Source organism: Camelus dromedarius, chromosome 3 (assembly GCF_036321535.1).
Source record: "Camelus dromedarius isolate mCamDro1 chromosome 3, mCamDro1.pat, whole genome shotgun sequence".
NCBI classification, from domain to species: Eukaryota; Metazoa; Chordata; class Mammalia; order Artiodactyla; family Camelidae; genus Camelus; species Camelus dromedarius.
The window spans coordinates 51,936,383-51,954,246 of record NC_087438.1 but is presented as its reverse complement, the minus strand read 5'-3'; the positions used below and the strand labels follow the sequence as shown (position 1 = coordinate 51,954,246).

Sequence of the window (17,864 nt, the reverse complement as noted above, 5' to 3'; positions counted from 1 at the left end):
CACCCACTGAAGCGTATCTTGATTGCTTCTTAGTTTTGGTAATTATAAACAAGAATGTTATAAACATCTGTGCAGATTTTTGCACGGACATAAGTTTTCAACTTCTTTGGGTAAATAGTAAGTAGTGTAATCGCTGGATTATATGGTAGGAGTGTGTTTAATTTTGTCAGAAACTGCCAATCTATCTTCCAACGTTGCTGTACCATTTTGCATTCCCACCAGCAGTGAATGAGTTTCTGTTGTTCCACATCCCCACCAGCATTTGGTGTCAGTGTTCTGGATTTTGGCCATTTTACTAAGTATGTAGTGATACTTCATTGTTGTTTTCAGTGTGGCCATTAGATTACCGGAGGACAACACTCTGATCCTTGTACCTCCCTGCCCTCGACAGCCACTGGCCCCCCAGGTTGTATTTCACTAGTCCCTGAGTTTCTGGCTTCAGGGCTGTAGTTGTAAAGCCAGTCTGAAGGGGCAATAGGGAAAGGCTCTGAAATTCACCTGAAATGTCAGGCTGGGGGAAGTTAGTCCTGGAAAGGTTTCTCAGGTGCTACTCCCATGCCAGGCAACTTTCTGCCTTGACTGCCCAGAAGACTTTAGTGATACCACAAGCCCAAGAATGAAGGAGCTGCCCAGATGATAGGCTACACCTGGTGCATGAGGCGGCTCCATTTCACTTTATTCTACTTTTGGTAGCCAGATGCCAGTAGGAAGCACTCCTACGGTAACTGGAAACCACTGGCCCCAGGATTTTCCTTTGAAGCGTTCACTATAATGATACCATCTCTGTGACAGTGGATCCTCAAACACATGGTCCTAGAAATTTCCTTAAGGTGGAGAGATTTGCGATAAAGGTTGCCTGGGCCGGATGTGAAAGTAAGACAAAGCTGGCTCCAGGGAGAGTAGAAACCGCCTAAAAAGGGAAAACAATCCTGATTAGGAAAGTTGATCTGGTGTGTTAAGTGGCGTTTCAGGAGAAATCTGAAAGCTATTGACTTACAACAGGAGTCAAGCAAAGAAGTGTCCTGGCTCGGGGACCCTTCTAAGGGATCAAAATGGATACAATGGGTATCTACAAAAAAACCAACCAAACTAAAACAACCCTTTAAAAGCCAAGAGTCTAGTCTTCCGCACGCGCTGGGCCTGCCTTCCGCAAAGCTGGGGTCCTAGCCTCTCAGCTACCTCAAAAACCCGGAAAAGGGAAATCCAGGCGGGCCCTGGAGCGGCTGGCGGTGGGCTCCGGCCGGCCTGCATACTGGGCATGCGCAGGGGGTGGACCGCCAGGTCGGCTTAGGGAGCCGTGACGAGTCCGGAAGCGCCTGCGCACCCCGCCACCCCCGCTCCCAGCACGAGAACTAGTTTTGTTCCGCGTCCTTCGGACCGGAGCCCTTCGGGGAGAAACCTGGGCAGGACCAGTCCGACAACTGCAGCACCGCAGTAATGTCCAGCAACAGCTTCGCTTACAATGAGCAGTCTGGAGGGGAGGCGACGGAGCTGGGTCAGGAGGCGACCTCGACCATTTCCCCCTCTGGCGCCTTCGGCCTCTTTAGCAGCGATATGAAGAAGTAAGGAGGAGGGTTTGGGGTTGAGGGGGGACCGGACTGAGGAGCTGGGGCCCGGGAGGAGCGGGCACGGAGTTCGGGCTCCCGGGAGAGGGGTGGGTTCGCCCCGAGACCGTCCCGCAGCCGGACGGTAACGTTTCCCGAGTTGGGTCAGTTGGGAGTGGCGAGAGTTGTTGGGAGTTTGGGATAAGACTCTGTAGGAGTCTCTAGTAGTTTCCAAACTTTAGTGAAAAAAGCACCTTTTGGAGCGCTTAGGTGCCATCATCTAAGACTGAGTTTGTCTGGGCTGGGGCGCAGGAATCAGAATTTTGAACAAACACTCATTTAATGTTTTAACAAGCTCATTTAATGTTTGCTTGGTCACACTTGGAGAAATTCGCTTATTAGGGTGGAAGGAGTGTTTGGGGAGTTGAGAGGTAAACTTAGAGTATGTGGCTTGTGGGAAACTATTCTGTGACTCTCGAGTGTAGGAGGAAGGAGGTGTTGTAGGTACGTTATGAACGGACAAACTGGTTTATACAAATGCTAATGTTCTTGGACAATGTCCTATGCACTACAGACCAAAAAAAAAAAAAAAAAAAAACAAAAAAACCCAGAAAACCCAAAACAAAAAACCAAAAACTCAATCGCAAACACAATAATCATATGAGTAGAGAGAATACTTAAGAGTGTTACTCTGAACAAGTCCAAAAATTTTACAAATTAATAATGTGAATTTTAAAAGTGAATACTAGACAATATATACTTGATTTTTAAGAAAGGTAAAGTAAAATTTAATTAGGATTACATTTAAAATTTATTTTAAAAGGCATTCTGAAAAGTGCTAGTAGTTGAAATTGAGATTACATTTTGACTGTGTTAAGCTAAGTGAAATCCTGTATAGAGCATGTGGAATAGAGGGTTTTCCCCCCTTATTTTCAAGTTAGAAAGTTTAAAAGTAATATAACTAATTTTTCATTTTTCAGTCTGCACTTAAATGATGCATTGTTCCAACAATGGGCTAGTCGCAGGTCTACTGTTAGCAAAATGTTTCAACTGTTGTATTAAGGTGTAAGTCTGTACAGGTCTGTTTTGTATGTGGTGTGTCTACAATTTGATTTACTTGTATGATTTGTGAACTTCTAAGATGTTTTTCTCTTAGAGCCTTCCATTTCCTATTGGGCCTGATTTGGAAAAAAACTTGTATAGCTTTGACTATGAGCAGTGCTTTAGCAGGTTGGATTTAAAATAAAAATAACCAACATTTGTTGAGTGCTTGTGCATTTGTGCACACTACTTTATGCTTATTATCTCATCCAGTCCTCCTAACAACCCTGTGGCTTGTTAGCAGATCGTTCTTTGATCCCACTTTGCAGATGAAGAAATTGAGCTAGAAGCAAAGCTAGAATGCTGTGCCGCCTGAATCTGAACCCAGACATTCTCATCTTGGAGCTCGTTCTGTGGAGCACTTGGAAATTCTTACTGCTTGATGAAGTTTACGGTGCTTTTATTAGAGAATACTTACACCTCATTAAAAGTTTAAAACTTTAAATAGTAGTTTTAGACAGTGTATGACCTTGAGGCTTTCAGGAATTAGAAACACTTTGGCCATTGAATTGCAATCTAATGGGGTGTACAGAAACAAGGAGACCTCTGCTCTAGAAGTGGTCACTTAATTTCTCTTGAGCTTGCATTCTCTCCTTTGTAACAAGTGATACTTCTTGCCTTTTTAAAAACCCAAATGACAAAATTTATGTAAAAAACTTAAAGCTTACCCTGATCCTTTGTGCTAATTTATTTTTTATTTATTTAGTTTTGGTGTTTTGTTTTGTTTTGTTTTTTTTGGTGTTTTTTATTGTCTAATTTTTTTTTATTGAAGTGTAATTGACATATAACATACTAGTTTCAGGTGTACAACATGATTCAGTAGGTATTTTTATCTATTGAGAAAATATCACCACAAGAAGTCTAGTTAACATCCATCACCATTCTTAAGTTTTTTTTCTGTAATGAAGACTTTTAAGATTCATGCTTTTAGAATATGAAAACAAATATGTGTACGTATATGTATGACTGAAATATGCTATACACCAGAAATTGACACAATGTAAACTGACTATACTTCAATAAAAGTGAATGCAAAAAAAAATTCACTCTTTTGCAACTTTCAAATATACAATAGAGTATTATTAACTTTATTAACTTTAGTCACCATGTTGTACATTACATCCTCATGACTTATTTTATAATTGGAACTTTGTGCCTTTGACCCCCTTCACCCATTTCACCCACCCTCTTCTGCTCTAATTTTTGATGATTTACTTTGAAATAGTTTCAAGTTTATAAAAATAGTACAGAGAACTCTTTATGCAGATTCTTTAAATTAAAAAAATTACTGCATTGCTTTATTTATTACTCTTTTCTCTTTACACACAGAGATATACACACATTTGTTATCTGTCTGATCCTTTGGAGAATAGATTGTATACATCATGTCCCTTTATCCTGATACCTTAGTTTATATTTTTTAAGAACAAGGATTTTCTCTTTCACAACCACAGTACTGTTATATTAAAGAAATTTAACATTAGTACAATCTACAGTTTATAGTCCAGTGTTGTCATTTGTCCCAATAAATAATTTTTTTTTAGCATTTTCCCTTCTAGTACATAATCCAGTCCAGGATCATGTATTTCATTTAGTTGTCATACCTCTTTAATCTCCTTTAATCTGGCATAGTTCCTTGGCTTTTGTCTTTTGCTGCCTTGACACTTTTGTTGAATACAAGCCAATTATTTTATAGCATATTAATCCACTTGGGTTTGTCAGTGTTTCCTCATGTTTACATTCATGTTGTGTATCCCAGGCTAGAATACTACCTTCTTAGACTGTTGCATTGGGAAGCATAGTATACCCATCTTTATGATGTTAATTTTCCCAGTTAATGGGTTGTCTGTTATTTATTTTTTCCCAGTAATCTACCTATGGAGGGACACTTTGAGACCATGCAAATGTCTTGCTCCTCATTAAATCTCCACTCCCTGTATTTAGCATTGATGAATCTCCTGAACCAGTCTTTACCGCAATGTCTACAAAATGGTGATGTTCTGACTCCCTCTGCTGTTCTGCTCTTTGGCCTCTCATCCAAAAGCTTTATGCCCTTTGATCCTTCAGTAACCACCTCAATGATGCCTAATCACTTCTTCATCACAGGATTATTGATGATTTTTGTTTTCTGAATTTGATCTTATCAGTCTTATTTATTTCCCCTTCAAATAAAGCCAGAGTTAGGGAGTTTTAGATGGTTTTACAAAAGCAGATCTTGTACGTCATTTATTGGTTAATCAAGCCTGCGTTTGGATTATTGGGATCAAGATTTGCAATTTCTTTGCTTAAAAATGTGAAGAGTTGATTTTTTGTAATCTCTTCTTTTGAGATGGTTGTAGACTTTTATTGCTTTCAGTTTTTTCCTAAATTATTTTTCTTTTGTCTTAAACAAAGAAACTCTTTATTTTATCTTAACCCATTAGACTGTGTATATATAATTTAAAAACTAATTTTAATCATTTTATTTCTGGATTAAATATTTAACTAGAAATTAATTTTTGGAAAGAAACAGAGAAAGCTAATTTTTCTCAGCAGTGGTAAAACTAATAAATTTCTGAATCTCTTTTCTTTTGAGAACGTCAAGGTGTATTAGAAAGAGCACTGGACTTAGAGTGAGAAGATCTGAATTTAAGTTGAAGTTTTCCACTTGCAGTCATGTTTCCTTGTTCAAGTTGGTCTATCTTGTCAAACTTCAGTGTCCTCGTTTCTAGAGAGGATATGATAATACTTGCCTATTTTGTGAGTTTTACATAAGATGGTATAATTGAAAGTGATTTCTGAACCAGAATATTAACTAACATTGTTTAGAAAAGTTGTTGAAAGCTTCGCCGAGGTGATGAGGTTTTTAGTCCTAAAGCCTGAGAAGGTTTTTGCCAGGTGAAGAAAAGGGGAATTCTTCAGGCAGAATGTGTGGAAACCAGGAGAGCTGCAAAAGAAAATGCATGTTCAGATGCAATATAGATTAAGGCATCAACGTTTAGAATTATAAGTAGTAATTAAAGCATGGGATTGGAGAAAATCACCCAGGGAGAACTTTTCTTGTTAGAAGAGAAGGCAGTTTAGACAAAACCTTATGGAACCCAACATTTAGGAGATGAGTGAAAGAAGAAGTACTGAAAGTGTGCTCAGAGGAAGGTTAGAAAAAAGGAAGCTAAGAGGAGAGTTGTATTAGGAGTTACAGGGAAGAGGCAAATAGAATGAAGGCTGAAAAGAGGCCATTGGGTTTAACAGTTAAAAGGTATTGGGCATATATCTGGAGAAAACTCTTAACTCGAAAAGATACATGCATCCCAGTGTTCATAGCAGTACTATTTACAGTGGCCAAGACATGGATGCATCCTGTGTCCATCAACAGATGATTGGGTAAAGAAGATGTGGTATATGTATACATATAATATGAAATATTACTCAGCCATAAGAAAGAATGAAATAATGCCATTTGCAGCAACATGGATGGACTTAGAGATTATCATATGAAGTTAAGTAAATCAGACAGGGAAATACAGATATTGTATGATATCACTTATATGTGGAATCTAAAAAAAAATGATACAAATGTACTTATTTACAAACCAGAAATAGACTTAAAATAGACATAGAAAACAAGCTGTGGTTACCAAAGGGGGAAGATACGGGGGAGGAATAAATTAAGAGTTTGAGATTAATATATACACAACACTATATATAAAATAGGTAAACAACAAGGACCTCCTGTATAGCACAGGAAAGTGTATTCAATATCTTGTAATAACCTATAATGGAAAAGAATCTATAAAAGAATATATATGTTATGTGTAACTGAATCACTATGCTGTACACCTAAAACTAACACAACATTGTAAATCAACTATACTTCAATTAAAAAAAAAAGGATAATCAAGATAGCGTTTTTAGCACCTGCTGAAATTGGGGTGGACTTTTTGTTTGTTTTGATTCACAGAGCTGATTTAGACCCCAACAAAGGGTGGCGTGCTTTTCTGTTGTCTTACTGCATCATGTAGTATGATGTACTCAATACTAACTACATCAGCATATTTGCATTGCAAATGCTAAAGGCTAGTCTACTTTTTTAACTTAAGTTTTATTTGTCAGCTTTATGTCAGCCATGAAAATTACATTACGTATAGCCCTTTAACCTTTGTTATCAGTGTTTCTCAGTGGAGTCCACTAGGAATTTTACGTGGGTCTCTGGCTTGTACACAGTAACAGCAAATCTAGCTTTATCATCACTGTGTTTTCTCCCTTTCAGGAGGGAGTATAGAAGTGCAGCTGCATAAGAGTGACCTTTTTATAGGGATATTCTTGAGTTAACTTTATTAAAGTGAAGATAAAACAGTCCTATTGACCAAGAAAATGCAGAAGGCTACAGATAAAAGAATTTTTTTGGGGTCTTAGAAATTGCAGTTCGGAAGTGTGCAGAGGAAGAGAAAGTCAGTTGCTTATAAAGATGAAAGCCACAAGGTTGTAAAGTTGACAAGAATTATGGGTGACCATGATGCAAGGAAATATTTGTCCTTAGGAAACAGGCTGTTACGAATTATTTTAGGGTAAGGATCTGATAAATATTTTGAGTTTCTGGAACATTGGGCAGATATTCTGGATACCTACATTAAGATAATACACGGTCAAAGTTCAGATTCTATCCGCATGGTCTTGCATAAGTCATACTCCTTCAGTGCCTCCCGGGGCCATTTTAGAGAGCTCTCTTAGCAATACTGGCATTTTGATTTTCCTTTCACAGTCCCAGATGTCATTACCTTATTAATAGTAGCACATTATTTTGTTTATTTTTGTTTGTTTTATTTTTGTATTTCTGCCAGTTTTATTGAGATACAGGTTTAAGGTGTAGAGAAGAACGATTTGACTTACATACACCATGAAAGATTACCATGATAAGTTGTTTGGTGACCATCCATCAACTCATAGATACAACATTAAAGAAATAGAACATTTTTTTTTCCTTAGTGTGAGGACTCTTAGGATTTACTCAACAGTTTTCTCGTGTAATGTACAGGCAGCAGTGTTAGTTGTATTCATCATGTCGTACATCCCCAGTTATAAGATAAAATACTTACTTATAACTGAAAGTTTGTACACTTTGTCTTTCTTCATCCAGTTTCCCCTACCCCCACTTCCCTGCCTCTGGTAATCACAGATCAGCTCTCTTTTTCTGTAAGTTTGTTTTTGATGTATGATTGACCTATAACACTATGTTAGTTCCTGGTACACAGCATAGTGATTCAATATTTCTGTACATTTCAAAATGATCACTGTGATAAATCTAGTTGTTATCTCTTGCCATACAAGGATACTACATAATTATTGACTGTATTCTCCACACTGTACATTTCATACCTGTGACTCATTTATTTTGTAATTGAAGTTTGTACACTTATCCCCCTCTACTCCCTACAACCACCTGTTTGTTCTCTGTATCTGTGACTCTGTTTCTGTTTAGTTATGTTTGTTCATTTGTTTTGTTTTTTAGATTCCACATATAAGTGAAATCATACAGTATTTGTCTTTCTCTGTCTGACTTGTTTCCCTTAGCATAATACCCTCTGGTCGTTACATGTAGAAAATGATAAAATTTCATTCTTTTTTATGACTGAGTGATATTCCATTGTATGTTTGTATACACATAACATATATTCTTTATCTGTTCATCTCTCAGTGGACACTTAGGTTGTTTCCATATCTTGGCTATTGTAAATACTGCTGCAGTGAACATATGGTGCATATATCTTTTCGAATTAGTGTTTTTGTTTTCTTTGGATAAATACCCAGGAGTGGAATTGCTGGATCATATGATAGTTCTGTTTTTAATTTTTTGAGGAACCTCCATACCTTAATGGCTGCAACAATTTACATTCCTACCAACAGTGTACAGGATTCCCTTTTCTCCATATCGTTATCATTTTTTGATTGATTTGTTTGTTTGATATTAAATAACATGAGCTGTTCATATATTTTGGATATTAAACCCTTGTTGGTCACGTCATTTGCAAATATTTTATCCCATTCCATAGGTTGTCTCTTTGTTTTGTTGGTGGTTTCCTTTGCTGTGTATAATAAGCTTTTAAGTTTAATTAGGTCCCATTTGTTTATTTTTGCTTTTATTTCTTTTGCCTTAGGAGACAGATCCAAAAAAATATTGTTACAGTTTATGTCAAAGAGTGTTCTGCCTGTGTTTTCTTCTAGGAGTTTTATGGTTTCAGGTCTTACAGATAGGTCTTTAATCCATTTTGAGTTTGTTTTTGTGTATACTGTGAGATAATGTTCTAATCTCATTGTTTTGCATGGAGCTGTCCAGTTTTCCCATCTCCACTTGTTGAAGAGACTGTCTTTTCTCCATTGTACCTTAAACTTTTTATTGGGTAGATTGCTTGTCTCTACTTTAGTTAGTTCTTCTGTGGTTGTAACTCATTCCATCTTTTGGAATGTATGCCTTTGTCACCTCATTTTGCCTAATTTGCTGTTTTTATTTTTATGTATCTGTAAGTTGTTTGTGTTTCCCCAGGTTGGAGAATTGGACTTACGTAGGAGTTGTCCTGTGGGACCCAGCAGCACATTCTGCTCTGGTGAGCAGAGCTGAATGCTATTGGGATGCCCTCTATTTGGGTTGTCTGGATCCTCCTTTTGTGGCAGGTGTCTACTGTGGGCACACTGGTGGATGTGGCTGGCCCCTGGTCTGGTTGGTTGCCTGGCCCTGCCTTGTGCAGGGACTGCTGGCTGATTGTGGATGGGGCCAGGTCTGCCACTGCTGACTGCATGGCCAAGGAAGTCCTGGTCCTAGTTCTGGCCCTCTGTCTGGCAGGGCCATGTCTTGAAGCAGCTGGCTCTGGAGCCCCAGGGATCCTGGGGTTAGTGCTGGTCCATTGGTGGGCAGAGCCAGGTTCCAGGGTGGCTGGCTGCAGGGCTGGGGTCCTGGAGCTAATGTCGACCTCTGGTGGGTGGGACCATAGCCAGGGAAGTGGAGTCCTGAGCCTGGTGTGGGCTTGCTAGTGGGCAGGGCTGGTTCCTGACATGACTGATTGTGGGATCCAGGATGTTCTGGAGCTGGTAGGCATGGCCATATCTCAGGGTGGCTGACTAGGGCACCAGAGGTGTCCTGGAGCTGGTGTCAGCCTGCTACTGGGTGGGGCCAGAGCCCTAGTGCCAGCCCTGTGGTTGTGGGGCTGGGCCTAGGGTCTCCGGCTGCAATGCTCAGCTGTTGGTGAAGTTGGTGTCAGCCTGTAGGTAGGTGGGGCTGGGGCCTGGGGGTCCTGGGGCTGGTGCCAGACTGATGGTGAGTGGGGTGGGTGGGATCAGCTGGCTGTGAGACCTTGGGCTCTTTCCCACCCATTGGTGGGTGGGGATGGGTCCTGGGCCTTCTGATAGACAGGGCTGGGTCCTGGAGCAGCTTGGGGCTCAGGGATCCTATGGCAGCCAGCTTGCTGATGGATAAGACTGTGTCCCGCCCCAGGTACCTTTATGGTCTGGAGTGTCCCAGGACTGGTGCTGACTAGCTTGTGGGTGGGGCTGGGTCATGGTACTAATAAGCTAGAGGGAGGATTCCAGTGTCCTTGTGGGATGAGCTCCCCAAAATGGCAGGCACTAGCGTCTGTGTCTCCAGGATAAGTCCCAGTTGCCTCTTGCCTCTCTGGGAAACTTTCCAAGATCTGCAAGTTGGGCTCACCTAGGTTCCTTTCAAATTACTACTACTGTCCTGAGTCCTGGGGTGTATGAGATTTTGTGTATGCCCTTTAAGAGTGGAGTCTGTATTTCCCACCACCTCTGTCTTTCCCCATAGTAAGCCCTACTCATCTTCAAAGGCAAACATTCTTGGATCTTGTCTTTCTGGTGCAGGACCCCTGGACTGGGGAGCCTGATGTGGCGCTCAGACCCTTACTCTTTGGGGAGCACCTCTGCAGTTGTAATTGTCCTCCTGGAGCTTTGGATCTTGACTGTAGCATGTCTCTACCCTTCCTCACCATCTTGTTGTGGTTCCCTCTATGTATCTTAAGTTGTAGAAGACCTTCTCTGCTAGTCTTCAGGTCATTCTCATCCACAGTTGCTTTGTAAATAGTTGTAATAATGATGTGTCCTTTGGGGGACATGAGTTCAGGATCTTCCTACTCTGCTGTATTGGCCATTCCGTAACTCCATTATTTTAGACTTACCTCAGAGAGTCATTGTGTCTCCATATAAGGTTTTAAACTTTTTTCCACCATTTTTTACTTATAATATTTAATTTTAGTTAGGGTCTATACCATATTAAAATTTTTTTATATAGCACTTTTATAGTTTCAGTTGTTCAAAGCTTACTCTACTTTCTTACTACTTTTCCTACTATTTTCATTGATACCTTTACTCATTCATTCTGTATTCTCGTTATGTAGTGACTCATGAATATTTGTTGAATAGTGTATAGAGGAATCTTTCACATACTCACCTGATATTAAATGGTATAATTTATGTGACGGTGCCTAGCGAAGTGTTTGGCTCATAATTTTGCATCATAAATATTTCAAGTCCTTTACTCAATTGAATGAATCAGATTCTACTAATATTTACTGTCTCTTTAGCCAGTGTAGTTAAAAAATAAAGCATGACCAGATTCAGTAGACCTTATACAGAAGAAAAACCTAGCTTAGTAATCCTATTGTATTATACTGAGGTATTATTGTATCACCCTGAAGTTAATTATATATAGGTCCAAAACAGCCGTTTTCTTTATGTCATTACTTGAGTGTTGTGGTTTGGGTTAATTGACTTGGAATTGTCACACAGATGTTGAATGAACTTTACATTCAGGATTTTAGAAATCTCTATACCATTCTTCAGAAACATCTTTATTTGCAAAGTTGGGATTATGCCATAAGTATAGTTAATTATTCTGTGTTTTCAGCAGAAAACTATAGACCAATTATAAGATCATTATCTTTCCTTTAATAATTTAGTTGGTGAGATAAGGCTAATGTGAGCTAATAGTAATACAAATATATAATTAATGTTAAATTATGTAATAATTCTCAACTTTTCAGTGTGTTATACCTACCAGAAGGTATTTATTATAAGCATTTATTTCTGTAAACAATGATTTACTGAAGAAGATGAAATTTTGAATGTCAAAACACATTGTAGTTTGAGATGTTGAAAATATTGGAGCCCTGAGTTGTTGATATATTATGAAGAGGTACAGGCTCCTCATTGTGCATTCCTTTCTCGTGCTCAGGAGTCCAGTATTGCTGGTATGAAAATAAACTCCACTAATGATTTCTGTAGCATGCTTTTGTCCTTGTCATCATCTTCAGGTTCTGAAGATCTAAATCCCTTGAGTTCTAATAACTCCAGTTTTGGTAACTGATTTATCCTGTTAATTCTGCTTAGCTGGTTGAATTTTATGGTCACTAGATCTAGTTCTGGAGATGTTAACAATATATTTGCCATGCTGTATATGTAAATTGGATCTTACTTTTTTTTACTTACAAAGGACATAAAATATTAGGCAATTTTAATGTTTTATTGATCTTTCAGTAAGTAAATGTCATTTGTTCCAAGACGGCTATTAACAAAAGAAGAAACTATATTATGGTATCTGCAGTGCATTCCTAGTTGTTTTCATCTTCACATAAATAAGACTGTTAGTTCCACAAAGGGCTGACTACACAAGTTAAGGATTGTCACTTTAGTGGTGCAGTAAGGTTCCTATAATTTCACTCTTGAAATATACTTCAAATCAAACAAGATTTTACCACATTGAACAAAAAAATTCATGAAATACTGTAGAGTTCTAGTTTGCAACAGGTTTTTTAAATATTCCATTTTATTTGCTTAGCTTGCATTTCTTTTTGGAGAAGAGTCAGTTCTGACTTTCACAATTTATCGTAAATACTTAACCAAGAAAATATTCATCCCTTGATATAGGATATGTTATTTTAAGATCCCTGATTTTGTGAAATCCAAGGAGATTATCTGGAATATTAAGTTCACGCCTTACCATTGAATCCCAGGATGTGAGATATTACGTTATTTCTAAAAATATTTAGAATTTAGAGTAACATTACTAGAAACGAATGGTTAAAACAAAACAAAAAAATCAGACAGATGGTCGGTTGAAATGTTCTTTTTTACTGCAGAAAAGTTAAAATGCTCATGAAATGACAAATGTATTATAGTGAAGTAATTTGACAGTATTGCAGTTGTGTATATAAATGAACTACTGACAAAAACAAATTGCCTGCAGTCCACATTCAAAATTTAAAGTGAAGAGCCCAAAGTAGAATAATCAAGAAGGAAATGATTTTCCTATATTTCACATTATTATGAAAAACATTCTTTGGTTTGTATACTTAGGGAAGACTTATTTAGCATGTCAGCTGGAAAGAGTTCATAGATCTACAAAAGTGAACAATTTATTGTCAATGTCTGCTTATTGATGGGCTGATTATTTGTATTGCTGATAGGAGCCAACCTAATTAGAAGGCCAGCGTCTTTAATTCTGCAGCTGAGTGAGTTAGCATGGTGGCTGGACAAGCGAGAGACTTATAAATACGGCTGGTCCCAAGATCATGGATTGGCAGAGCTAAACAGCCCCCATCTTTACTCTAGGAATGTTTTTTTTTTTTTAAGTTTCTTAAAGCCTAGGTTAAGAATGTGGTCATGAAGAATGAGGGGGGAATTTTAGTACTATGAGGGCAGAGAGGTAAGGGGTACAGTGGAAGGTTGGGGGCAAGATTGTACAGGGCCTTGTAAGGACTTTGGATTTTACTCTGAGTGTGAAGAGAAGCCTTTGGAAGGTTTTAAGCAAAATGGGCATTTAGAAATCAGTTAATAACTATTAAGTGCCTGGTGTGGGCCAGATATATTTCTTGTTTCAAAAAGATTATGGTCTGTAGGATAACTGGGACCTGTTTATTCATTTCTAATTTTTTTCTGTAACTGAAAAAATTAGAGAAATAATCTATTGATTCAACAAATATGAGTGCCTTCTTAAGAATGTTAGGTACTGTTCTTAACGCTGGGGATTAATCAGTGGACAAAGTGCCTGCTCTCACAGACCGTATATTCCATGATAGGCAGTAAGCAAGAAGACAGTCAGTAAACAAGTCACTATATGATTGGTCATTTGATGACAAGAACTGCTGTAGAGAAAAATAAGGCAGGGAAAGCGGATAGAGTTAGGGTGGAGGCTGGATTGAGTTTGAAATAGCAGGGTCAGGAAAAGATCCTTGAGGATACCTGAAGTAGGTGAGGGAGTGACATGCTGATGTCTGGGGAGGAGTATTCAGTCAGGAGGAGTTGCAAGTGCTCCGGCCCTGAGGCAGGAGAATTTCTGACCTGTGTGAGGATCGAAAAAGAGGCCAGTTTGTCTGGATAAAGTGAATGAAGGAAGCGGGGCAAATTAATTTGAGGTCAGAGAGGTAAGGGGCAGATTGTGTAGGACTTTGTAAATCACTGTAAGGACTTTGATTTTACTCTGTGAGAAGAGAAGCCGTTGGAGGGTTTTGAACAGAGTCAGATGATCCAGTTTACCTTTACATTGTGTCTCTTTGTCTCCTGAACTAGGAATAGGCTGCAGATCTGAGGCAGGGAGGCCAGCAAGGAGACTACTGCAGTAGCCATGCAAGAGAAAGTGATTTCTAAATCCAGCTGGTTAGTTAGTGGAGAGGCATGGTTCTGGATATATTTTGAAAGTGGAGCCAGTGAGGTTTGATGATGGTTCAGATGTGGTGTGTGAGATAAAAAGGTTATCAAGGATGGACACAAGGTTTTTTGCCTAAACAGCTGGAAGTTTGGAATTGCTGTCAACTAAAATGAAAAAGATTGTGTGCAGAGGAATTTTTTAAATGAGGAAGAGGTTCAAGAGCTTGAGCATGTTAAGTCTGAGGTGCCTATTAGGCATCCAGGTGGAGATACTAAATAGGCAGTTGGATATATGAGCCTGGAACTTAGGAGAAGAGTTAGGCTAGAGACATAAATTTGGGAGCCATAAGGTTATATAGATGGTATCAAGTACCATGGATGAAGTGAGACATAAAGGGAGTGAATGTAGAAAGTGAAGAGGTCAGAGTACTAAGCTCTGGGGCCTTCCTGGAGTAATCGTGTCAGATAGTACCAACAGTGTCAAGTAAGGTGATTACTGACAAGTGGGTTTTGAGTTTGTCAATTCGGAGGACTTTGGTGACTTTGACAAACAGTTTAGATGCAGTGCTGAGACAGAAAGCTTGACTAGAGTAGGTTCAAGAGAGAAAGGAGAACTGTATTAGTGTATAAGGGGGTAGAGAAATGGAGGGATACCTGGAAGGGAATGTTAGGTCAAGGGATTTTTTTTTAAGATGGGAGAAACTGCATTAACTTGCTTGCTGATGGAACCATCTGATGAAGAGGAAAGAATAAACTGATGATGTAACAGAGAAAAGATAATCACTGGGCTGATATTCCCTCTTTCTTATAAAAAATTTTAGCAAATACAGATTAGCTAAAAAATAACAACCATAATTTCAACACCCATAGAGAATCAGTTAACAAGATATAGGTCTTCCAGTCTTTGTTCTTTTGTGTATGTATTATATATTTTTCAGTCAAAACTATATGTTTTTCTAGTGTAATGTGGTGTTGTAATTTGCTCTTTTCACTTATGAATATATGGAGCTTGTTCATTTCTTAAAGTGATAGTCCTTTTAGGACAAATTGTAATAAAGCCACTATTTTGAAAGAACCACTCAACTATTAGAAAAGTAAACAACTATAGTTATATAAATGAAATTATATGGCTAGCTCCGCTATAGGTTTTAAACAATGTTTGGTATAGAGTAGGGCCTTGTTAATTATTAAGTACAAAAATAAAGGGAATAACCTAAAAAAAGAAACAATACTAACGATGTTAGGTGTTAGCACTGACCAGGGCTTTCCATGGATACCTGTATACATATGAGGGGGTGGGAACAGCATGTACATGAGCTGTGTTGTTAAGTACAGCAGACACTAGCCAGAGGTAACTATTTAAACTTAATGGAATTAAAATAAAAATTTTAGTTTCTGAGTCACACTAGCCACATTTTTATGTGCTCAGTGTTGCTAGCAGTTACTATATTCGATAGTGCAGATAAGGAATTTTATTTCCATCCTCACAGAGCATTCTGTTGGACACTGCTAGTTTAGAGGCAAGTATTTAAGGCATATTCAGAGAACAGGAAAAAGTTCAATATGGCTGGAACACAGAGTTGGAGGGAAATGTGGCACTGGTGAAAGATGGTTGATAGGTAGTTGGGGTCCACATTATGAAGGGTCTTGTATACTGTGCTCATAAATTTGAACTTTGTCATAAAGTTTTGCACAGTAAGGAGCTACTAAAGAATTTTAAGTAGAGATGCATTGTAGTAAGATTTACATTTTAGAACAATCACTCATGCTGCACCTAGGTGTTTGGAATGGTCAACTGTGTGTGATATTGGAAACCCAGAATATAAAGTGTTGAGTTCCATTTTGGACCTGTTGAGTTTAGTAGTTGGGTGTCCATTAAGCCATTGGATACATGGGTGCGGTACGCAGGAGAGATGCCTAGGTTGGAGATATAGATTTGGAAGTCATCAGTTGTTAGATGATTTGAAAGGAAGATGTGTGGTATGTGAGGAGAAGGCCAAGGAGGAATCTTAGTGCTAAGTTAACATTGAAGGGAGTGGGAAAATTGAAGCTCACTTAGAAGACTAAGAGGAGAGAATGAAGTTTGGGGAAATCCTTGAAGTTCATTATACAAACAGCTTTTGCGTTGTGTTTAAAATTGAGGAAAAGGGTCAAACCCATTTCCTACTTATGCAGGAAGAAGATTTAAGATAAAATTGCTTATTGTGGCTTGCTGAGGCCATATGGCATAATGCTTAAACACACCCACTCTGGAGCTCCTCTGCCTGGTGTGAAAACTGTCACAAACTTAGTAAGTGGTACTTGGGCAGATTACTTTACCACTCTGTGCCCTTGGTTTCTTTATCTGTAAAATGGGGAGGAGGAGGATAATAGTACCTGCACTCACCGAATTATTGTGAGAATTAAAAGATTTAACGTATGTTAACAGTTAACAATGCCTGATAAATAATAGCACAACAATTATTATCACTATTCTAACATCATTAAGATCAATTGAGTTTTTTAAAAGCTTTGTTTTTAATGTAATATACTTTTCAACTTAAAATTTTAGAATCATTGTTAATTTTCGCGTTAACCATTGCTTTGTTTTTATTTTACAAATTATTGTTAAATTTGACATTTTTCCGAATTATATTTCACAAGTACTTGAAACTACTAAATGATGTAAAGTATCTTTAATGTGCACTACATAAAATAAATTAAGTTAATAAGCACTAGGCAGATTCTTCTGTGTGGTTATCAAGGATTTGGGAATAATGATTATAGATAGTATAAGGAAGTAAAAAATGGATTTTTTGTTTAGCCTTCAATCTTGCTGATAGGTATTCTGTTGCTTTAAACTTGTCTATTTTGCTTGTTTGTTTGTTTTGGAGGGGGAAGGTAATTAGGTTTGTTTATTTATTTGTGTTTGGAGGAGGTACTGGGGATTGAACCAAGGAATTGAGCTACACCCTCCCACCTCTTAAGTTGTCTATTCTTAAAGAAGGAGTACTTTTTTCTTAAAAGAAGAGGAACTTGTATGCGTTTTGCTTGAACAGAAATTGAAGGAGTAGAGTGTTTCAGGAAGGAGTTAAGTGGTGAGCAGTGCCAGCTGCTCCTGAGTAGTCCAGTAGAATAAAGTCAAAGGTCGGGTTTCTTGGATTTAGTGATAAAACAGTTGTTCGTGACCGAGGTGGTGGTCTGAGCAGTGTTAGGGGAAATCAGATTGCAGAGGATTGACAGATGGGCAAGAAGTGAGTAAAGGAAGACCACTTCTCCAAACAACTTGGCTTTCAGGGAAGGAGACAGGGTTGTTAGGTATTTGAGAATGTATTGAGGTGAGAGAGCAATATACTTGGTTGTCTGTGACTAAATAATTGTACTTTTCACTAGATTTAATCAAATCCTGTCAAAAATCTATTCTTGAGGTATGTTTGTGATTACTGAAAAAGTTACTCCAATATCAGCCCCAGATAAAGGGAGCAGTCAGGTAATTAAAGGAACACAAATGGCTACTGCATTAGTGAGCACAGGAATGCAAAAATCCTTTGTTTCTTTTCTGAAATAATGGTGATAATACTTTGTTTTCTGAAATAATGGTGATAATAGAGG

The 17,864-nt window shown here is 38.3% G+C and overlaps 1 protein-coding gene across 1 annotated transcript in view; it reads left to right on the top strand.

Annotated features, from left to right (window-relative positions):
• Positions 1-1,308: 1,308 nt before the first annotated feature.
• The window catches only part of AP3B1 (adaptor related protein complex 3 subunit beta 1), a 219,960-nt gene continuing 203,404 nt past the window's right edge, over positions 1,309-17,864 (top strand). Inside the window, exon 1 of the mRNA XM_010975029.3 lies at positions 1,309-1,562. Coding sequence (XP_010973331.2) covers positions 1,438-1,562 — 125 coding nt within the window. The 5' untranslated portion in view covers positions 1,309-1,437. The remainder of the gene's footprint in view (positions 1,563-17,864) is intronic.